The sequence below is a fragment of the Protopterus annectens genome, chromosome 5.part1 (assembly GCF_019279795.1).
Source record: "Protopterus annectens isolate FY-2018-M chromosome 5.part1, PAN1.0, whole genome shotgun sequence".
Taxonomy (NCBI): domain Eukaryota; kingdom Metazoa; phylum Chordata; order Ceratodontiformes; family Protopteridae; genus Protopterus; species Protopterus annectens.
Genome location: NC_056736.1, coordinates 367,449,197 through 367,473,788, shown reverse-complemented (window position 1 = coordinate 367,473,788; position 24,592 = coordinate 367,449,197). Strand labels below are relative to the sequence as shown.

At 45.9% G+C, this 24,592-nt stretch overlaps 1 protein-coding gene across 1 annotated transcript in view; it reads left to right on the top strand.

The window, feature by feature from the left end:
- Nucleotides 1-24,592, top strand: part of RRM1 (ribonucleotide reductase catalytic subunit M1) — an 848,556-nt gene that overhangs the window by 383,786 nt on the left and 440,178 nt on the right. Inside the window, exon 12 of the mRNA XM_044073038.1 lies at nt 1,978-2,179. Coding sequence (XP_043928973.1) covers nt 1,978-2,179 — 202 coding nt within the window. The remainder of the gene's footprint in view (nt 1-1,977; nt 2,180-24,592) is intronic.

Here is a 24,592-nt window from a genome sequence, read left to right as displayed (position 1 = left end):
AGCTGCATCTCCTATTGGGGTCCAACTAGCTGCAATCTCCAATTTTCATGTAGGAGACTTGGATTATAACCATGTCCCATAAGTTGTGCAGACCATTTTTACAAGGTACAACTGTTTTATGGCCCCAGGTAAGAACCCCCCCCAGTCTTAGGACCAGTCCTTCCTTGCCAAAGTATGTTCAGTGTGAAATTTAAATCAGTCCGTTGAGCTTTGTGTTCTTCCACAATTATGGCAAGGTGGAGTATAGACTCCAATTGGATGTTCATAAACCATTAACGTTTTTATTTACACAGGACCAAAGACTTGGCAAAGGATACAAATGGTCTGATTTTCTGACCATAAACAAGGTTCTCCAGTTTGAAATGTGACCTTATCAAAATGGCTGTCACCATCAGTTATTTTTTGTGTAAACACTTCCAGAGGGCCAGAGGACATTTCAACCAGGGTCTTGGCCACCTCTGCCTTCCAAGCTAAATTTTTATATTCAGTCTGTGCAGCAGCAACATGGGCAAATCTTCATACCTATTACAAAGTGGATGTGGTCTCCCAGAATAGGACGTCCTTTGGTTCCACGGTCCTGAAGTTTCTTCCAGTGAGCCACCCAAGAGCCAGATGCTGGGGACACTGTCCCAACCAGCAAGAACGAAGGTGAGATGGGACAAAACAAAAGTTATGTACCTACTATATTTCATGTTTGTCCATCTCTCCTTTCTTGCTTCCCCTTCTTGGAGGTTCGAGGAGTTTTATTCATTACACTGGGTTTCCTGCTGACATACCAGATTAGTTAACCATGTGTTCTTTCCTTCCTACCTTAAATGTATGAGCTTGGTAAACAGTTTTTTTTACTGTGTCTAGTGTGGGCTATTACAAACCATCTGGTTAGCTACCGCTAGGCATGTTGGGATAGGTTAGCCTTGAGCCAGTAAAAGCTCTCGCTATAGTAAATCGGCTGAGTTGGAGCTGTGAATCGGCTCCAAACCCAACCAGCAAGGAAGGAAGGTGAGATGGATGACAAACATGCAATGTTATGGTAGGAACTTTTTTCCACTTAATTATTTGGACATGTCCAAGGATGGGCTTGAGACTGGGACAATGCAGGTATGACTGTCATATTCCTGTAGTGGCCAAGCCTTATGGCTAGTGTTCTTTGCAGTCATGAGCATTAACAGACAACATTGTGGGATCAGCTGCTCTGAGAAAATCTGGGCTATTCCCAGAGTATATAATATGGTACAATATTCTCTGTACCTATTCCTGGCAGTGGTACCTTGACTTGCAATGTTAAAGTTCAGTACACTGAATTACTGAGCTATACTCTTTGCCGTATGGCACTGCTACCAGATGAGCCTGAATCTGGAAGCATGCAGAGGTCCACTGATTAAAGTGAATGTTTTGGATTTAGCTTTTTTTACGTATTACAGCAAAACTCAACTTTGCACAAGATCTAATCCAAAAGGTATATGTATTGACCATTCCTGACAAATTGTCAGGAAGGAGCCCATACCTTTTTAAAGGTTTAGGTAGTTACGGTCTGGGAATACTGAATTCTTTAGGACAAAGCATGCAGTTTCTAACTTGGATAGCTTTAGTTTTTGACAAACTATCAAATCTTTATGTAATTACTTTTGAAGTTACACCAGCCTACTATCTTGTGGATTGAGTAGTCCAGTTCTGTATTGAATCTGAAAATAGCAAGTGCTATATGAAATGGGGAGCCTCAGTACTTACTGTATTCTTGACAGTTTGGATGCATTGTCTAAAAGGCTAACTTTATTTTTACAGTGATTCTATCTGGCATCTAGTCTGGCTTGAGAAATGGCTTGCTGTGGGGGGGGGGGGGTTGGTTGCATATGTGGTGCAATAGTGTGCTATTTTTCAAATGTACTAAATTTCAGACTGTCAACTGCGATAGCATCTGCCAACACTTATTACAAGGCATTACTAATACTTGGCTGCAAACACTTTATTCTTGCCTAGATATGAAAAGGATGGTCGTACCCGTAAAGTTGTAAAGGCTCAGCAAGTATGGTACGCCATCATAGAGTCTCAGACGGAGACTGGAACACCCTTCATGTTGTACAAAGATGCCTGTAACAGGAAGACTAATCAGCAGAACCTGGGGACAATCAAATGTAGCAATCTTTGCACTGAGGTGGTAGAGTACACCAGTCCAGATGAGGTAATTACAGTACTTGTGGTCCTTGGTTGTAGGATTCATGTGCCTTTGTCTTTTGCTGTCTGACTAATTTGTAAAGGTTTCCCCCCCTCTGTTTTTGCAATGTTAGCATAAGACTGTACAGTTTATCAGTTCCTGGTAGATTGGTTTCAGCTTCTTGTAGCATTTCATCCATGGATTTAAGTGGTCTATTTAGCCCGATGAGCAGTAGCACCTTCCACCTCTTGAATATTTGCCAGGCAGTTCACATGGCTATACATGTTCTCCATGTCTGAAGTGTGGCGCAGCCTGAAGCACAGGATTGACATCCGGTAACTGGGAAGTCTGGGTAGAAGCCCATATTAGGCAGAGGTTCAGGGAGAAAAGCTCCAAATTACAAAACATTTTAATTTTACAATTTTCAAAAATCTTCTGCAGTTTTAATGTAACAAATTGGACATATAAAAATATAGGTTGAGGCAATACAAAGTGACAATCTAATATTTAGAAAAATGTAGGCAGTTTGTAGAAAAACTAAAGGTAAGTTAATCTAATGCAAATAACTGCAATATGAAGTGAGGGAAAAACACTTGTGGTATATTTAGAGCAGTGGAAGTGAACTGTGTTGTGGCCAGTAAGGAGATGAAAGGAAAGCTATTAAGTTTTTTGGGAAAACTCTGCTTTGCAGCTGTGGTGCACGAATGAACCATTTTAATGCAGTTTAAAACTTGGATTTGACATTCCCAGAACTTGTCTGCCTAAATTTATAAAGTCTGTCAATCACTGCTTTGAGTTGTGGCAGATAAGTGTACTTTCTATTCATCTGCAGTATTCTTTACATGGAGTTGCTTGCCAAGGCAACCTGAAAGTCTGCCGGTATACCAGTCTTACTACAGCAGGGTTCACAGTACATCTGTAGGCTATCAGACGTAGGCCATAAGAGATGTACACGCACACCATTCATGGAACCTATTTGCTGCTAGTCAGATTGCCAGTCCCAAACTTGGCTCTGCTGCCAGAATCTTTTTTTGCGAAGATAAGTGGCCCATTCGGGACTTGTTTTGTCTTTTGCTACTGCTTTGTTTTGAAGTTAATGTTACCCAGGAAAGGGAAGTGTGACTGGAAGACAAATTCAACACAAGAATAGTCATTCCCAGTGCCCTTCTGTCTCTGGCCCTACCAAGACCGTAAAGACTGTTCAATTTGTCCATCTTTTGTACCCAAGACCCTCCATAGTCTATCGTCCCTTGCTATCTACTTGAAAAATTGTGAAGGAAGGTTCCTTGGACCCAACCGAGCCTACTAAGCAAAAGGTCAAAAACCTAGTCCTGAAATGGAAACTGCACCTCTCCCTACAGATGTCTCAAAGCACATGAGAGCTCTGAGATTAGCTCCGTCACCGATCCGGATCCACAGGCCGAGCCTATTTTACAGGACACCTTGGAACCAGACGGCACTTGAGAGGCTTGACATCTGCTCCCTATGTCCTGGGGAACCTAGGCTCATTGTGTCTGAAGGCCCTAGAGGAATAACCCAGATTGTAGTGAGGATGTTGAATTGGATCTGGTAGAATGTAGGTCTACATCTGGCCCTCCTTTGCATCGGATGGATACTCCAGCAAAGAAACCTACTCCTCCTCCAGACTCCTTCATATCTCCGAGGCCTCCCTCTGGTCAGCCAGTTTTCCATCTTGCCTGGTAGCCTTCACCTCAATATGGACCAGGGCACAAGCCACTTCAGAGGAAGATTCATTTACTGGTGAGGATAGTGATTCCCTGGCTTACTCATCCTAAATCCATTCACCCTTGGACTATGCTTCCTCTGAGGAAGATTCAAATGGGACAGAATCCCCTATAGAGATTTCCTTTGGGGAAACAATTTGAGAGATCCAAAAATATTACGAACAAGTACAGGTCCCTAGTCCTTCTGCCATTCCTGCCATTCCTCCCATTCCAGGTTTTGTGGACACTTGCCTCCACATCTACCACCCCTGACTTCATCTCTGGCTCTGAAAAAGCCGGACAGGTATTGCAAAGTGCCTTAGGATTGCAGTTTCCTTTTCAAGGCCCCATGTGGCAGATCCTCTGATTTCAGTAGCCTCTGATAAGGCTTCTAGGTAACTTCCCTCCTCCCATCAGGTAAAGGATAGTTGAAGAGGCTGGGTAAGAGTGTTCTACTTCAGCTACTTGAGCTTTCAGAGCCCTGAACCATCACACCCACGTGACAGTACAATATGGAACTCTTGTCACAACTCACTAAATGTCAGATATACCAAACTTGAACAGTTTAGGCATCTTCTGCATCCTTTCAGGAGGCCAGACATTTGATCAAATGCAGTTACAATGCAGTAGAGGCTACTTCACAAGCTGCAGCTTCTCTGCACTAAGGTTTGCCTGGTTAAAGGCTTCAGCCCCTCCTGGAGGACAAAGGAGAAGCATATGGATGCCCCCTGGACAACTTTATTTGGCAAACCTGTGCCAAGCTGTTCAAATCCCTGCAAGAGCAGTAAGGAGCTGAAAGACCCTTAACGTGTCTTGGTTTCATCTGTGCTTAAATTCCGCAGGAACTACCCAGGGAAACTGGTCTTTGTACACAAGCAATCCTTGACCCCCCCCCCCCCCACCCAAAGGGGTCCAGGAAAACACTAGATGTTATGTGATCCTATCTCGCCTACATTCTGAATGATGGGTTCGGAGCCGATCCCTCGGCTCCGACTCGGCACGCTTATGCCAAAGAGCGAAGTCTCTTATTGGCTGAGCTTACTATATCCCAGGATGCACCACTACCAGTCCCCCAGATCTCGTTTGCCGCTTCCCTGCGAAGACGTGGTCTCGAGCTGGCTGGGCTGAGTAGTTTTTATTAACTAACTTTTCTGTCAGTTTTTTGCTGTTTTTGCTCACAAAAGCTGTTTTAACGGCTATCGCTAACTTTGTGTACGATTTGGATTGTTATATTGTTGTGTGTGACTGGGTTGAGTTTATCGGCCCCCCTCCATCCAGGGCCTTCCCGGACTATCAACCTTAATACTTTACAGGGTCTCCAGTAATTCTATAATTGGTTAGTTCCCTGTTCTTTTTTACAGGAAGTGTGTGCATTAGATATTACTGTAAGCTTAGATTTATCAGCAGTAAGAATTTAGTGGTTTACTTTCCTGTCAGAGTGACTAGAATTGTGTATTATCATGTCTCAAACCCCTAGGCCTTCGGGCTTTAAAAAATGTTCGAAATGCGGGTTTAAAATGTCTATCACAGACTATCATTCGCTCTGTGTATATTGTCTCGGGGCAAAGCACTTGCAGGAGTCATGCAGTGTATGTCACGCTTTTTCCTCAAGGGTCCTCCAGGAGAGGAAAAATAAATTGATTCTTAAGGGGTTAGTTAAACCTTCCTTTGAAGAAGCCTTGGCATCCTCTCCTGCTCCGACCAAAAAGAAAAGGGCTTCGGTTCCGACCAGTCCGTCGGATCCGACTGCCAAGAAACTTAGGCAGGCCTCTCCTTCGGCTCCAAAGACTTGGGCCGAGGTTGAACGGTCTGCCTCGATGCCACCAGTATCGACTCCTCTGGCTTCGAGCCGATGGCTGGGGCATCGAGGCGGGTTACCGTCGGCTCCACTGCTCGGAGCCGACAAGGGTCGCCGCTCAGACACTTCCTCCTCGGCGCCGAAGTCTACCTCGGCACCGATGGAATCTGCTGTGAGTATTCCTCGGCGCCGATACTCATCGAGTCGCCTCGGAGCCGGTCCCCTAGCCCTTTGGGGCCGTTGGAGAGGCCTTCTCGAACCCGTTCTGTTTCCTCTCGGTCTTTGAGGATGTCGGATTCTGATATAGACAGGGTGCTCCAAAGACTGTTCCAGTCCCCAGTCTTCCAAAAATTTGTTTCGGTTCCGACCCAGCTGGTTTCGGAGCCGATGACCTTGGCCCACCCCATTGCCATTCCTCCTCCGACTGCTTCGGCTCCGTCGGAGCAGGTGCTGTTGGAGCCGGTGGAGATCTCAGGGTCGGCTCCGACCCTTACTCCAACCGGACCTTCGGGTCCGAGTTTGGTCGCGGACTTCTTCGGCTGGACCCGGGGGTGATGTTTGGGACCTATGCTTTCGGTTCCGAGCCTCCCCCTCGGTGCTTCGGCTGCGGGACTTCCGTCTGCTATCACGGCTCCGGAGTCCGGACACTCCCAGGATTCTGGGGGTCCGGCTTTCAGGGCCATGAGGAGTGCTTTGGCCAAGTCCTCTTCGGCCATCTCTCCGGTTTTACCAGCACCTTCCCTGGGCGTGGAGACTGGGTCTTTGGCAGTTCCCCTGTCCGTAGCCAGCGGAGCCCCGAGGCCTGAGGTTACCCCAGTGGGGTTCCCTCCTCCTGAGGGTTCTTCGGAGTTGTCTTCAGAGGAACCCCCAAGGAAGAGATCGTGCAAGAGGAAGCACGTGGACTCCCCCGAGTCTACTACATCGGACACTGATATGGATGATGCAGAGGGGTCCCCGAAGTCGTCCTCGGATGATGTCTCATTTGCAGACATCTTAGAGATCCTCAAACAACGAGGTGGCTGGATATCCAAACCCCCCTCTGCTGACGAGTCAGTGCTCCTCAAGGCCTTTGGGGCTCAGCCCTCCGCCTCCTGGGTGTCTCCGCCCTTCGATGAACTTCTGGATTTAGTTTGTCGAAGGGCGTGGGAACATCCAGATACCGTGGAACCAGTCCCTTCTCGTCCAAATAAATTTTTATCTGCACCCCCCGAGAAGGAGTTCCTTACTAAAGGCGTGGCTGTAGATGCCATGGTGGTGGCATCTGCTACACAACAGGGCGTGGCAGAGGCTTCAACGTCCATCCATCCTCCTAATAAGGAGTCTAGGAGTATGGATAGTGCAGGAAGCGCACCCTGACTTCAGCGGCCTTTACCTTAAGGTCTCTGAATTATTTGGCACATTTTACCAGGCTTCAGAGGGATCTGGTCAAGGAGTTGTCAGATTCCCTCTCGGGTAACCTACCTGAGCAGCTAGCCCAGTCGGTTAGCTCTCAGTTGGCTATCCTTACGTCAATTTCTAACTCGTCCATGAGGCTCATTTCCTATGCGGCCGAAGGGGGGTAGAGCGGCAGGCACAGGCGTGGCTCTCGTAGACAAGCCTGGCTCCGCTTGTGTCAGTTTGCGGAGGCCTTCAAGTCTTCCTTCGCCGACGCTCCCTTTGATGGGTCCTCATTGTTTGGACCCAAGGTGAAAGACACCCTTACCGCTGTGAGCAAGAGGGAAAACGTTATCTGCCGTAGGGGCCCGTTATTCCACTCCCTTTCGGCCTTACCCCAAGGCCAAAGGAGGGAAAATGTGGTTCGAAAATCTCGCAAGTTTTTCTCCCAACAGCAGGAAGATTCCCGTCCAGAGGCAGAGGGCGGGGAAATTTTTCAGGGAGACGCCGTCCCAGAGGCGGCAGAGGGCCCCGCAATTCTGGAGACCGCGAGTCCTTTCGTGGCTCTTCAGCCTCCCACACGACATGAGGGATTGCCCGGCTGTGCTGCTCCGGAGCCAGTCGGGTGTCGTTTTCCAAGCACCTAAAAGCCTGGGAGTCAATCACTCAGGACAGATGGGTGCTTCGGATCATTGCCGGAGGTTACACCATCCCATTCAAATACTCACCCCCTCCGTCCAAGAGAATCCCGGACCCACCACCCAGTCAAAGGGATATAGCAGCCGCAGAAGCTTTAAAGCTGCTAGAAAAAGGAGTCATCCAACCGGTCCCCACAGACCAGATCGGATCAGGAAATTACTCCAGGTTCTTTTTAGTGCCAAAAAAGACAGGGGACCTGAGGCCAATATTGGATCTCAGCAGACTGAACCAATCCGTCACGAAATCCAAATTCCGAATGGTCACGTTGCAATCCATTCTCCCGTTGTTGGAGAAGGATGTTTGGATGTGCTCCATAGACCTCAAGGACGCCTATTATCACATACCGATACATCAGGCGTCCAGAAAGTATCTGCGCTTCAGCCTGGGAGTCGGTCATTACCAATTTTGTGCTCTGCCCTTTGGTCTCACCACAGCCCCCAGGGTGTTCACCAAGTGTTTGGCAGTAGTGACGGCTCACCTGAGGAGTCTTGGATTCCAAGTGTTTCCCTATCTCGACGACTGGCTCCTGACTGCCACCACCAGGCATCTACTAATGGACAACCTCAAAGCCACCATCTCCCTGGGTGTTTCCCTGGGGATTACATTCAATTGGTCAAAGTCTGTCTTGCTGCCCTCTCAGCGCATAAAGTTTATAGGAGCAGAGATAGACTCAAGATTGATGCGTCTTTCTTCCTGCCGAAAGGATCCGAACTTTACAGGGCCAAGTTCAAGCTCTGATCTCGAGATCCAAAGCCCCAGCCAGGATGGTCCTACAGGTTCTAGGCTCAATGTCTGCCACGGTTCTTTTTAGTTCCTCTAGCAAGGTTACACATGAGGATTCTTCAGTGGCTCTTGTCAACTCAATGGTCCTTTCAGGATCTTCCCTCAATCATCACATCATGATTACGGAAATATGCAAAGGGACCTTCGCTGGTGGCTTCAAACATCCAACTTGGATCAGGAAAACCCTTTGTTCTCCCTCCAGTGGTTACCCTGACGACAGATGCCTCCCAGATAGGGTGGGGGGGGGCATTGTCTGGGCAGGCTAGTTCAGGGCTCCTGGCTTCCGGACGAAGCTCTTCTCCACATCAACGTGTTGGAGATGAGGGCTGTACTTCTATCCCTACAGGCCTTACACAAGTTTCTTCCTCAGGGCATCATCGCCATCCACACAGACAACATGTCGGTGGTTTGGTATCTGAACAAACAAGGGGGGACCAGATCGTACCCCCTTTGCAGAGAGGCCATGAGAGTGTGGGAATGGGCTGTAGCTACCAACCGCTTCTTGGTAGCGACCCACATCCCGGGAAAGTCAAATGTATTGGCGGACAAATTAAGCAGGACAATTCTCTCTCCTCACGAATGGTCTCTAAACCGCACAGTAGCAGCCCAGGTTTTCAAGAGATGGGGAACGCCGTGCTGCGACCTATTTGCAACTCCACAAAACACCAAGTGCCAAAGGTTCTTCTCCTTGATTCCACATCAGGAAGTACCAGCCATGGATGCTCTAGCACAACCTTGGCCAACAGGGCTACTTTATGCCTTTCCTCCAATTCCACTCCTTCCCAAAGTTATTCAAAAAGCTTCTCAACTAGGGTCTTCAATGATTCTGATTGCCCCATACTGGCCTCGTCAGATATGGTTTCCTTACCTGAAAAAGCATGCAGTGGACGATCCGTGGACCTTAGACCTCATCCCGGATTTGCTAATCCATCAGTCGGGACATTGGCATCAGTCCCTTCAATCTCTGAAATTGACAGCTTGGCTCCTCCACTTCCAACCTTAGTTAGAAGTCACACACTAGACCGGAAGTTGTTCACATTTTATCTTCGGCCCACAAACCCACCACTAACAAATTGTACATCAGTAAGTGGAAGAGGTTTGCTATCTGGGCTCAACTCAAGGGCTTAGACCCTATCACTGCTCCTGTCCCAGAGGTTTTGAAATTCTTAACATCCCTGTTTAATCAGGGATCTTCTGTCTCAACTATTAAAGTTCAACTAGCTGCTATCTCTAAATTCCATGAATCCACGGACCCTCCTTTGATGAGCAGCAGACTATGCAAAACATTCATTAAAGGTGCGAGTCTGTTAAGACCACCAGTTTTTCATCCTGCACCTCCGTGGGATCTTGATTTGGTGCTTCGCGCATTAACATCTCCCCTTTTGAACCAGCTGCTACATGCAATTAAAATATCTGTCTTGGAAAACGGCATTTTTAGTGGCTATTACTTCTGCAAGAAGAGTCTCAGAGCTTCAAGCCCTGTCTATTAAACCACCGTACTTGATTTTCCACAAAGATAGAGTATCACTTAGGCCTAATCCATCCTTTGTCCCAAAGGTCTGTTCTAGTTTCTGTCTTCAACAATCTCTAGAACTACCAGTTTTCTTTCCAAAATTCTCTAATGAAGCAGAATACACTCTCCATAAATTGGATGTTCACAGGCAATTACGCTTCTATTTAGACAGGACTCAACAACCGTAAGTCAGACCAGTTGTTTGTGTCCTTCTCAGATAATAAATTGGGACAAACCATCACAAAAGCTACAATCTCAAAATGGATCAGAGATTGCATAACTCAGGCCTATTCTTCTTGAATAAACATCTTACATCATCTATCAAAGCTCATTCTACCAGAGCTATGGCTACTTCTATAGCCTTTCATTCCAAGCTCGCTATATCGGAAATTTGTGCTGCGGCTACTTGGTCCAACCCGCACACTTTCATTTCCCACTACAAATTGGATGTGGCATCTAAAGGGCGAGCATCATTTGGTTCCACGGTACTCAGGAGTGTTTTCCAGTGAGCCACCCAGGATTCAGGTGCTAGGGACGCTGTCCCATCATTCAGAATGTAGGCGAGATAGGATCACATAACATCTTTTAGTTATGTACTCACCATAACTTCAGATGTTTGGGATCCATCTCGCCACATTCCTAATACCCTCCTTCCCCTGCCTTGGAGATCAGAAGAGATTGAACGGTTTTGAGTTCAACTGTTTTTATCTTGTTTCATCTGACGATGTTATATAAGCAAGGTATGCATGTGTGCATGTATGCGGACAAACTAGATCTGGGGGACTGGTAGTGGTGCATCCTGGGATATAGTAAGCTCAGCCAATAAGAGACTTCGCTCTTTGGCATAAGCGTGCCGAGTCGGAGCCGAGGGATCGGCTCCGAACCCATCATTCAGAACGTAGGCGAGATGGATCCCAAACATCTGAAGTTATGGTGAGTACATAACTAAAAGTTTTCCCTTTCCTCTGCTCCCTAGTTGGCTAAGCAGCCCTTTCCCGATAGGATGGGCTGTTCCCCATGACTTCAGACCATCTTGGCACCTCTCCCTACTTGCCCTATAACTTCAACTTGGGAATCCACTCATGATTCTTGAGTTCTCAGCAGCATAAAGAATGGATACTTCATTGACAGTACCTCCTTTAAGGGGGTATCCCTCAACCTCCAAAACAGGAACCTCTCCCTCCAGTTCTGCAAAACCTGCTAGAACACTGCACAATCCAGTCTGTGCAGTGTTCTAGCAGGTTTTGCAGAACTGGAGGGAGAGGTTCTGCAAAACCTGCTAGAACACTGCACAATCAAGTCTGTGCCCAGCTCAGAAAGAAGGCTTCTTTACACTTCCTGGTTCTCTGGAAAGCACCTTGGAGACCAGTCCTAGATCTCCCCTATCTCGACAACTTTCTGAAAATATCCTTCAAAATGCTAACTCAAACCCTTTCTCTTTTTTTCTCCCTTAGGCCTTCCTAGCATCCACAACAATCAAGGCTGCTCCTGTCAAGATCTCCATTCATTCTAAATACAGGAAATTCGTATGCTTTTCTGTGGACTTCTGGCATGCCTTTTGGATATTCTACTGCCCCCAAGAGTCTTCACAAAATGCCTAGTGCCTGTGGTTGCATTCTGCAGACTTGAACGTTCAAATCTTCCCATACCTAGACCTGATTAAAGCCAAATCCCAGAGGAACTGAACTAAAACCGGTCAGCCATAGCCATTTTGCAAAGCCTTACTCACCCTATCCCAAGACCATGGCTTTCTGTGGTGCAGATTTCAAACCAGCAAAATGTTTCTCGCGAAGGCAGGGGGAGTCAGCTGTCCTTTTCTCAGATTCTCACCCTCAGTCTAGTCTTGGGATTGACTGCCTGTACCGTCCCTCTACTTTTCCTGGCAAGGCTTCATATGAGGAAATTACCATTTTCTGAATTGTGTTGTCTCAGCATGTCCAGCCACTCTAATCTTAAATCCCACTTCTACCCTGTCCATAACTTCCAGGACTTCCCATTCATCCACTGCCCCCAACTCATGACCTGTACACACATGAACTGGATACAGGTTGGGTTGCAGCTCTGGACACAGTTCTAGATCAGTGGACATCCTCTAAGGAAGGGCCACATAAATGTAAGGGAGATAAAGATGCTGTTCTTGCCCTATATAGTCCAAGCTCTTCTGAGGCCAAGGTTACGTAGCCATACTATAAACAAGCAGGGGGGCAACAAGAGCCTTAATCTTGAAGACTCCTTGCAGGGTTGAGATCTAGCCTGTCTACTAGAAATTTCTTCAGGCGGTTTGCATCCCTTCCAGTCAGAACTCTGGTGGACACTGAGCAAATCAAGAATAGTCGCACAAATGGATGCTTCACAGTATGTGTTCTGGACATTGTCCATTGGGTATTCCACACATTTTCTTGCCTCCCTTCTGAACCAACTTTCAAAATTTTGTGCAACGGAGCCACATACTCAGGCACAGATTGGATGCCCTATCAATCTCTTAGAATGGGAAAATTCTGTATGCATATCCTCTCCTACCACTCATTCTGAAAGTCCTGCTGAAAATTCAACAGGACAAAACCAAACCTTGCTGGTGACTGCCTATTGACCAAGACAGCACTGGTTTCCCCTTCTAAATCTAGCAAAGGGCAATCAAGTTGAGCTAGTAGAGTGGACTTGGCACAGACACAGCTGACCCTGTGGGTGATGGTCTTATTCCTTTCAGACACATTTATTCTGAGGATGTGCTTAGTCCTGCAGGCCAGGAAACCAAATATCAGAAAATCTTGCCTTTTCAAATGGAAGAGATTTTCCATTTGGTCTCTTGCTAGAAACCTGAACCAACTTGGGGTGGATCCCCCTAATGGTTCTGTCATGTGAATTGCTTAATGCAGGCTTAGCTTATTCCATCATAAAAGCATATTTGTCAGCTATTTCTGCTTGTCTGCTGCTTTCTCCTCTAGCTTCCAGATTTGAGGCCAAACAGTTCTCTAAAGGCTTAGTTCATATTAGACCCATTAGACCTCCCACCAGACCTGTAGCTCCCTCCCTTCCAGGATCATATTTGTGTTAGAGAAACTGACTCTAGCACCTTTTGAGCCAGTTTCATCTAGCTCCCTCAAACACCAACTGGAAAAACCTGTTCTGGTGGTGATTGCCTCTGCCAGGCAGGTTTCGGAATTGCAAGCCCTTGTGGCTTCTTTGTTGTCCTTCCCCAAAGACAAGTTTTCCCTTCTCACTAATCCTTCATGTCAAAGGTAGTTAATGAATTGTCCTTAAACCAGCCCATTCATCTCCCTGCCTTTTTCCCCTCTTCCCAGAACAATAGTGAGAGGATCCTACACATTGTACATGGCTCAGGTTTTTCTGCACAAGACCAAACTTTTAGAAAATCAAGCCAACTGTTTTCATCCCACTCCATGGCCTTGGGGATTACCTGTGTCCAAACAGACCATCTCCAACTGGATCTTCAAATCTATTTCATTCTTTGCCCACCATGGTAAGTTTTCCTGGCGTAGTTAAAGCTCACTCTACAAGAGCACTGTTGGGGAGTATTCCTCAAAGGGCTGGTCGCGCGTCCATCCTAGAAGCAGCTACTTGGACAACTGTCCATCTTTACAAAAGCTGGATTCTTTCTAGATCCAGAGCAGGGTTTGCCAGGGCCATTCTGCATGGGTTCCTGGAAAATACATCTGCCACTTCCACCTCTTTCTGCATGAGCTTTGTATTCACTCACATGTAAAGAATACTGCAACAGATGAGTAGGACAGATTAGTTGTCTAAGAACTTAACAATAGATATCCTCTGCAGTATTGTCTCACCCATCTCCCCCAGTTTGTGTTCTTGGATGCATTGACAGTCTTTCCCTTAGACTGTTACTCCCATCTGGGGTTTCAGTTCTGAGGATGTTATGCACATGTCTTAAGGCCTACGTCAGATGTACTGTGCACCCACAAGACTTTGGTCTGTGTTGCCTTGGCAGGGAACTGCATGTAAAGAATACTGCAATAGAGGAGTATCTATTGTTATGGTAAGTTCTTGCATAACTAATCTTTTATGCCAGTGCTGCCAAGGGCCACCCTAGTGTATTTATCTGTAACCATGTGAACTAATTGCCAGTGTGCAGTTCAAGCCAACACTACCATTTCCTTTCCTGCACTTTTTTCTCAAACATAGCACATAATTTGCTGCAGTAGTTCTTGGTCAGCACCATTGACATTGGAATGCATAGCTTTAACTATTGACCTGAAATCTTGGAAATTCCCATATAACTTAAATGGATGATATCTGGCTGTAGTTCCGTCGCGGCATGACATTAAGCTTGGCAGGTTTGGAGGTGGGCTATATTTGAAGGTAGCATTTTCCTCTGCAAACCGGTACTAACTAGTTTCAGATTACTCTGGCACTAGTCACGAGTGCCATGTAAGTCAGGAGTTTACAATAATTTCCCATTGCACACCCTTCTACTTCTCATTTTGGGTGAGACCATAGAGATAACATCAGAGTTGAAGGCAGAGCTCGTATGTCAAATCTTGCAGTAACGAAGAGGATGTATACTGTTAAGATTTTATACAACTTTACTTCTCCCCTGGTAGCATGGATAGTGCCTCCCCAGACAGGAGCCAGGCTTAAGCCCATTACAAGAAAATAGGATAGGGTTCCTCATACCCTACAATACAGGGTTGTACTGGATCAAGGGGCCTCTAGTGGTAGCTGCAGCCTCTAAAAAGGATGTTGAGTGCATTCAGGCCAATCTCTAATTCCACGATGGATAGATTAGAGGAAAGTGCTTACAGTACTTTGCCAAAGTATTGAATTAAACATGTAGTTGGAAGATCCAGCACAAAGCCTCAAAATCACGGTCTGCTGGAAAATTCTACTCAGACTCAGGTTGATTTCCTCAAAACCATCCACTTTATACATAATTGGACAGATGTGGCATCAAGGGCCACTAGACAGGCCTGGGTGTGCCTTACATTTCACAGACCATTTCAAGGTGGCTTTTCCCAGTGCCCCTTTGGTAATGCTGTTTGGGCTGCATGCTAAGGGGAGACCAAATGGGATCAAGAGGGCAAAGATTTCCACCCCACAGAATTTCCTGTGCAACCAAAAAGGGTTGAGAAACTTGTGGGTTTGAAAATCCCAGCATAGCCAGCAATCTGATAGGTTCCTAGGGCAGAGGGGAATTTCAAGCTGGGTGGTCCCAATAACCTGGAGGGCTCTTCTGGCTTTTATCCAACCCTGAAGGTTTGCCTGACTGTAGCCTTCTGGAGGCAGCTGGGGAAGACTCATCCAATACATTCTGGATGGCTATCACAACCAACTTGTTTAGAAATCGTTTTGCAGCTAGTTTACTTTTCACAATGCCTCCAACTCTGACTTCCAACCCCATTGGTGTTACCCAGACAAAGGGAAGTGGTTTTAAAGGTCAACAGCCACCTCAGTAAGAGTTCAAGGTCCAACCAGCCTAGATTTGGATTTTTCTCTAGTGCCCAGAAAGGTCCTCTGGCTGGATTTTTCTATAGTTCCCAGAAAGGTCCTCAGGCTGTGAACTGTCCTTTATCCTTTACTAGAGTGTCCATATTGCCATGCCTTCAGGAAGGTGACTGGATGAATTCTGTAGATCAAGATATTTAACCTTCACAAAGATGAGACAGATTCTTTTGCTCCCACGTTGGACACTTTTTGCCCCTACTTTTCTTATAATGCCCCCTAGGTGCTCATAAATTGTATGGCTGCAATCATGGCTTGTGACTTCTAGGGGTACAGATCCCATGCTTGGACAGTTGGCTCCTGGCAGCCCTGTATGTGGGTCAAATTTTTCTAGCATGACTGCTCAGTTTGCTGCTTTGGGGCCACAAACTCTGAAGGTCTTACAGGATCTGATTTGTATCAGTTTCTGGTTGACACAAACTGGCAGTCATACCACAAGATAATTTCCTCAATTTCAAAGATCAAGATTAGTAAAGGTCTGCATTCTGCTGCCATAGTCCTAAGATGCTCAGACTAATGGGTGTCTCTATATAGACTGCTTCCCATATTAGACTCCGCATAAGAATTTTTCAACTGATGCTTTAGGTGCAATGGAACTAGTACTGGCAACTGATGATGCAGGGCAGGTTATTGGTTTCCAAACATTCTCCAAAATGTAGTTATAGGAATACCATTATTTAAACTAATCCTTGTGGCATCTGTAACTGCAGATGCAGATACCTTTTCGTGTTTGGGGGGCTGCTGACGAGGCCTCTCTGCAAATGTACTTGAAGTCCTAGTTTGGAAGACTTTCCAGATGTGTTCCTAATGGGCAATTCAGACATGACATTGGTATGTACACAAGTTTAATCGGATCTTGTCCATTGTGAACAAGCAGTGAAAGCATGGGAATATGATTTGCATTGTACACAACCTTGGTGTACTAGCATGATGGAGGGTAAACTGAGCAGTTACTGCTAACCACAGATAATGCTCAAAGTAGTAGAGCATATTCAGGAAGCAGGGAGACCTTGCAGTCTTCACCATTTAATACAGATGCACTTAGTACTTCAACATAGTTCTCAAGGGGCAGACATCCAGAGAAGCAGTCTGTCGCCTCTTAGTCTTCTTTACTCCTTTCCTTTTTATCAAGTCATAAAGCCAATGTTTCCCTCTTCCCGTGTTACCAACACTGTTGCAGAAAGCCAGAGCTTGCAAGTCTCCATTTATGGCATCACCAGCCTTGTTCTTGCTGTGGTCTTGGGTGAAAACATTCCACAGAGCACTTAAATCACTCGTTTGGGTGGTCATATCTGAACATCCTCTATACTGAACTGTTTTTTCTCCAGTTCCAGTTATCGAACTTTCAGCTATTCATATTTACTATTGCAGGAGCTTAAGCTATATGGGCTATATCCTGCAAGGCTATAACAGCTGGCCAGCTTGCAAGGCTTCAGGGCACCTTCCACACACCCAAACCACTTGTCAGCATGAGCTGACTGCATACCAGTTTGGGCACAAAGCTCTTCAGAGCTTTACTGCTGCTGAAGTTGCCATTTTAAAGTTTGAGTTGACAGTGGTTTAAATCACTTTAAACTGCAGCTCTGCAGACTGGCTCTGGTCCATCAAATTTCCTGATGGTCCGTGAAACTGGAGACTTAGTTTTAAGGACATTCAAGAACGACTTTGCTTGTAGTCGCACAACCTGTAGCATCTGTGCGGCCGGCTGTTTCCATAATTTACACATGGGATATGAATGCCAGAAGACATTTGAAATGCACAGGAACTGTTAAGTGAGAGTTGTGTGCAAGTGGTGGGTAGCTTTGTGTGCAAGTGGTGGGTAGCTTTGTGTGCAAGTGGTGGGTAGCTTTGTGTGCAAGTGGTGGGTAGCTTTGTGTGCAAGTGGTGGGTAGCTTTGTGTGCAAGTGGTGGGTAGCTTTGTGTGCAAGTGGTGGGTAGCTTTGTGTGCAAGTGGTGGGTAGCTTTGTGTGCAAGTGGTGGGTAGCTTTGTGTGCAAGTGGTGGGTAGCTTTGTGTGCAAGTGGTGGGTAGCTTTGTGTGCAAGTGGTGGGTAGCTTTGTGTGCAAGTGGTGGGTAGCTTTGTGTGCAAGTGGTGGGTAGCTTTGTGTGCAAGTGGTGGGTAGCTTTGTGTGCAAGTGGTGGGTAGCTTTGTGTGCAAGTGGTGGGTAGCTTTGTGTGCAAGTGGTGGGTAGCTTTGTGTGCAAGTGGTGGGTAGCTTTGTGTGCAAGTGGTGGGTAGCTTTGTGTGCAAGTGGTGGGTAGCTTTGTGTGCAAGTGGTGGGTAGCTTTGTGTGCAAGTGGTCTGTTCCTCAGCTTGTGATTTTCTAGAGTCATTGGACTGAAATAATGGCATACATTGTTTGACTTGGCATGCATTTTCTGAAGGATATTAACACAAATCCTGTTCTAGCAATTTTTGCATTTTATATTTTAGCCAGTAGATGGCAGGCTAATTGCACAAATTTAAACAAAACCTAATTTATTATTTCATTCTAATAGGGAATTTTAAAATTTCTTATCTAATGAATTTATAAGGTTTTTATTAAACACCAATATTTTTATGAAATGACTGAGTGCATTTTAGTTAAAGAATTGTTTGAGTAATATTGACTTGAGTGGTGATAATGTTTTAGGAAAGTTTTTATTAACTACCTCATTAGGGATTCACTGGTTATTTTGTATTTAAGGAGTGTTTAAAAGCTTAACACCAAGTTCCTATTGATTATCTGATGAAGTCATTGTATTGGGACGAAAACAGTTTCAATGGCGTTAATGTATGGTGTTTGCTGAGCTTTCTGTGGATTATTGAATAAAGCCTTGTAAAGGAATTTTTTTGTTTTCGGCTCTTCTGCAGTATTGGCACTTGTTTTGGTTCTGAGTTTATTTGTTGTGCCACTTCCTTTTCTTTTATTTCTAGCAACTTTCTAACTTTACAAGATCAATATTCTGTCCCTGATGTTCATCGTGCATACAGCTGCAGTAATCACAGATGGGTTCTCTGCCGTCAGGCGGTCCCTCGGTCGGCCGAATTCCAAAGTCTTGGTCCGGCGTCGGTTGTTGTCGCTTCTCTCCTGACGTCAGTGAGGCCGGAGTATATAAGACACAGCCAACGCCATGTTCTTCAGTCTTTTTTGCCGCGCGGTGCCCGAAGCAGAAGCAGTTCGCAAGTGCCGGTCGGCCAGCTCCTGAATTACAGAAATATTGAAAACCGAAGTCTTGATTAAAGCTAAGTACCCCGTTGGGGAAACTTTTCTTGCCTCAGACCGATGTCAGAAAAAGTTAATTGTATTTCTTGTGGCAAGCAAATACCGCATAAGGATTTCCATTCCCTCTGCATACCTTGTTTAGGCCCAGACCACGATGTCTCGGGCTGTCGCTTTTGCGCTACCTTCAGTAAACGCACTATTAAGCGTCGGGCGGAGTTCGCCCAACACTATTTTGGTAAAGCCTTTGATTATAAAATGTCGTCTGACACTCCGACTAGCGTTTTGTCCAAAAAACGCAAGGACAAGGAATGACACGCGAGGCCTGCGGTACCCGCCGACACCATGCCAAAACAGGCTACACGTGGTCCGGTTCTCAGCGAGACGCCTTTGCAGTCCCTGACTACAGACTACATTCCTTTGGCAGTGTCCTCTGTACCAGAGACCGCTGGGACCTCGTCCCTCTGACTACAACCACCGAAGCCTTTGCTAATGTTGAGCCTACTAATGTGGACAGGTCCACTTCCACCCATGGTGTCTTTAGACCCTTATCTTCTTTTTCTATTAAGGCCTTTACTAAATCCAAAGCAGCCAGGCATCCCAAGAGGCGTGTTGCACAGGGCCCATCTCCAGGTCCCATGCCTAAAAAACAGATGCTTAAAATGGCTGAGGATTTAATTACTCTTATCAGGGGTTCTCAACCCCCTCCAGACAAGAGACCCAGAGTGGAGGAAGATTCTCCCTCTTCTGACCAGGGATCCATTTTATCAGAACATTCTGATGTAGAGGAACACTCTTACTCCCCTTTTGAGGATTCGGATGCAGAGCAGTCCATTCCTTCTGTATCTCCTCCTGAGGATTTTTCCTTTGGGGAAACCTTGCACACTTTGAGGGAACACTTCCATTGGGAAGGCCAAGACTTTTCAGATTCCAAGAAAAGACTTAGGGAATTTCTTTTGTTACCTCAACACAGACCTCTGGCGATACCCCCTGTTTTGGACATACTTTGTTTATTCGGAGGCTTGCCTTAACCCGGATTCTCTGCCTCCTGCACCAGTCAAACCTGATAGGTACTACAGAATACCTAACTCTCACCAATTTCTCTTCAAAAGCCATAATGCTGACCCTGAAACCATTTCACAAGGCCCCAAGGGATTGAAGGCCTCCACTGCCAAGAATCCACTTCCTGCAGAAAGAGTCAAGATGTTTAGAAAGGTGGGGGGGAAAGGTATATACCTCTGCCACCCTAGCCATGAGGGCCTTAAATTGTCAATTTCGTATGCTTAAATATCAACAGTTCCTGTTATCACAATTAAGGAATAAAATGTCTCAACCTGAACCAGATTTGAAGGAGTTACAGGATATGATGCATAGTGCAGAGCAAGTGGGTAAACGCACCTTACATTGTGGTTATGATGCCCTAGAGGCCTCAAGTAGAGCGGCTGCTACAGGATCAGTCATTCGCAGACATGCCTGGCTTAGGGAACAAAATTTGCCTGATCATGTGAAAGCTAAACTTCTAGATGCTCCTTTACAAAAGGATGTGCTGTTTGGTACTAATGCTGAGGAGATACTACGGAAAATGGAAGAAAAAGCCAAATCTATGCAAACTGTCAAAGCTTTCTTACAGGTCCAACCACCACGTTTTAGCAGAAATTGGCCTTCAAAAAACTGGTCCTTTCCAGCCACTGACTAGCCCCAAAGAGGTAGATAGACGCACAAGGGGCAGAGGGCAATCACAAGGATCATATAGAGGCCGACAATGGCAAACTCCAGCACCAAGAGGTGGCGAAGACAGTGCACAACAATACAGGAAGCAAACCCAATGACTCCCTCATTTCCATGCCAAGCATGTCTCAGCTGGCAGCACCTTTGGGAGGAAAGCTAGCATTATTTGCAAGCAATTGGCATATTGTCACAACAGACAAATGGATCCTGGACATTATAAACAGAGGCTACAAATTTCAATTTCACACACTTCCAAAAATGAGGCATGCCAAACCTGCCACAAAATCAAAGGGCAGAGGCACAACTGCAAATTTCAAAGCTCATAAGCATGAGAGCTATTAAAGAGGTACCTACTCACGAACAAGGTCAAGGTTTTTATTCAAGACTTTTTCTGGTACCAAGGAAAGGAACCGACTGGAGACCCATTTTGGACTTATCCATCCTAAACACATTTCTACTCGTACCAAAATTCAGGATGCTCACATTACAGCAGCTTCTTCCCATGCTGGGCAAGGAGTTTTGGCTGGTAACATTGGACCTCAAGGAGGCATACCTGCATGTCCCAATCAGACAAAGCTGCAGAAGATACCTCTGATTTCTTGCAGGTTCAGTTCACTAATTCTCTGCATTGCCTTTTGGCTTATCTACTGCGCCCAGAGTATTCACAAAGTGCCTGGCATCAGTGATTGCCTACTGCAGACTTCAAGGGATACAAATTTACCCTTATCTGGACGACTGCCTGATCCAAGCGGACAGCAAGCACATACTTCTGGAACATCTGGCATGTGACACTGTTACTGCTTTCTCTGGGATACACAATCAACAAAGAGAAATCGAGGCTAACACCATCTCAGAAAATAACTTTCCTGGGTGCCAACTTGGACACAAACACCCAGATGCCCTACCTTACGCCAGAAAAACGGGGGCAACTCTCAGTACTTCAAAATACTAGCAAAAAGTACCAGGCTTACTGCAAGGAAAATCCTGCAGGCTCTGGGATTCATGGTATCTTGCATTCTTTTAATCCCATGTGCAAAGCTGCATATGAGGAAACTTCAATGGTACCTAAAAAACCTATGGTCTCAACAGTCACAGTTTGGAAACAATAATACCAATAATTCCATGTTTGCAAAAGGAATTTCTATGGTGGGCCCAAGAATGTCAAGCAAACACAGGCCTCCCATTCTGCAAGCCTCGGGCAAAGCAAGTAATCACAACAGATGCCTCAGATTACGCCTGGGGAGCGCACATGATGGACAGGTGCATTCAGGGCAAATGGTCCCAAAAGGAAAAGCACCTTCACATCAATCAAAAAGAAATGCTAGCAGTAATAAATGCAATTACAGCTTTCAAGGACTTCTGCATCCAGGACAATTACTGATAAGACAACACCACAGTAATGTGGTACATAAACAAGGAGGAACACATTCATACCCCCTTGTGCAGACTAGCCATGACTCTTTGGAACTTGGCTCTGGAATGGCAAATCGAACTTCAAGCACAGTACTTGCCAGGATTGGAAAACACACTGGCAGACAATCTAAGCAGAAATATGACAGATCCACACGAATGGAAGTTACATCCTCAGGTGTTAACAGAAATAATCCAAACGTGGGGGAGGCCAGACATAGATCTTTTTGCCTCCCACAGGAATCATCGATTGGAAAAGTTTTGTTCGAGGACCTTTCATCCAAAGGCCTGGAGAGTGGATGCCCTTTCATTCAGTTGGACAGCATGGACAGTTTACGCATTCCCACCTCTGCCTCTTCTGCCCAAGGTGCTTTTGAAAGCAAGAGCAGACAGACCGAAGATGATACTGATTGCTCCAGATTGGCCAAGGCAACACTGGTACCCACTCCTGGGGAGCCTAACACATACTCCTCCCTGGTCCCTGCCTCTAATGCCTCTTCTGCTGACTCAGCACAGCTACAAAACTCTTCAGTCAGCTGAAAACACTCAATCTCGCTGCATGGAAAATTCCGTAACACCACAACTGACCCTACTCTCCAAGGAGGTGCAGGATGTCATTTTGGAGGCCAGAAGGCCATCTACTAGAAAAGCTTACTCAGCAAAATGGAAACTGTTTTGCTCTTGGAATGAGAAAAGAGGCCAGGACCCTAGAAAACTGAACTTGCCTCAGGTATTACAGTATCTAGCTGAGCTGCTGAACAGTGGACTTTAATTTTCTTTCATAAAAAGCAGTGCCTCAGCCATTTCTGCAGAATTCAACACGGATCCTCCTTTATTTTCTCACCCACACTTACGACAGTTCCTCAGAGGGGCTAAGAATATAAGACCACCAAGGAAGCAACCAATACCAGCCTGGGATCTTAATTATACTAGAAAAAATAACATTGCCTCCTTTTGAACCAGCTGCCTCAACAGCTTTGCAATATTTGTCCTGGAAAACAGCCTTCCTTCTGGCTATCACTTCAGCTCGTAGAGTTTCGGAACTAAAGGCCCTCATGGCGGTGCAGCCCTTTCTCATCCATCAGGACAGGGTTTCCTTTCGTACCAACCCATCATTTATGCCTAAAGTGGTATCCACTAAAGTGGTATCCAGGGTAGCTTTAAATCAGGCCATACACCTTCCTACCTTTTACCCCAATCCTCAAAACAAAGGGGAAAGGCTGCTACATTCTTTAGACATCCATAGGCAGCTACGTTACTATTTGGACAGAAAGTCCTTCAGGAAATCAGAACAACTTTGTGCCCTATGCTGTAGGGGCTCAAGGGAAGCCAGTCTCCAAGCAGACTATTTCAAAGTTGATAGGCCATTGCATACGTTTTTGTTCCTATCATGGGAAGTCTGTTCCTACAGGTATTAGATCACACTCCACCAGGGCCACAGCTACCTCTACAGCCTTCCTCAGAGGAGTTCCTACCAAAGATATTTTGAAGGCAGCCACTTGGAGTTCTGTACATACATTCACAAAACACTACCACCTGCCTTTATATTCCAGAACTAGAGCAGGCTTTGCCACTGCTGTGTTGCACGGCATTCTGGCTCAACCCAGTTCCTCCTAGTACCTACCACCCTGTGTAGCTTTGTGACTCTACCCATCTGTGATTACTGCAGCTGTATGCACGATGAACATAGTACAGTTTTGTACCTACCATAAATGTAGATGTTAGTGCTAATACAGCTGCAGTACAGGTTTCCCTCCCTCCTTCCCCACTTATTGCCTTCAGTCTTTCTTGCCCCAGATGTCAGGTGCCCCCAGAAGGAAGAACATGGCATCTGCTGTCTTGTATACTCCGGCCTCACTGACGTCAGGAGAGGAGACAACCGACGCCGGACCAAGACTTTGGAATTCGGCCGACCGAGGGACCGCCTGACTGCAGAGAACCCATCTGTGATTACTGCAGCTGTATTAGCACTCTAACATCTACATTTTATGGTAGGTACAAAACTGTACTTTTTGGGGCTCTTGTCCCCGTTTCATGCTTTGTCCAGATTTTTGCCTCCTATTTTTAGTCTGTTCCTCTGTGTATGTTAGGTTTATTGTGGCAAATTTTTGAAGCTAGATTTCACTGACAGGCATGTAAGTTTCAGACTGAATATCCTTCAGAAAAGGGCCCCTTCATTCGCAAATTTAGTCATGGCCATGTGGGAGTTGCCACATCTTCACACCATGCCTGACAGTTTTTTATAGACGCTGTATCTGTGTTTTTTTTTCTTTGGAGGGGTGATTTGATACTTTTCCCACCTTGGTGATTTGAACTCCACCACTTTTCAAGTAATTTTGGTAATTTTTACATTGGAGCACTTTTTTCCTGTTTTCTGTGCCTAAAATGCTTTTAGGGTTGGTCACTTTCACAAGAACAGTAAAAAAATCTTGACCATGGAACAGTCCTTCCAGCCACAGTTAAACAATTTTGCCACCATAGCAAGCCAGTAACGTGTCCACCACAGGTGGTAACTCTTCTGACCATTGTGCCTCAGACCAATTGGATCCCTCTGTAGCACCTACAGCTGCTATGGACTAGGGATTAGCCACTTCCTATGGCTGTTGGGGTCCCCTCATTTGGCCACTCAGTCCTTTGAGAGGGACAGGGAGGACTTTCCCATTTTTGCCTGTGCCTATCCATGGGGAAACCACTTTGGCTATTAACACTGCTGGGCCCAATTTTCCTGACAAAAT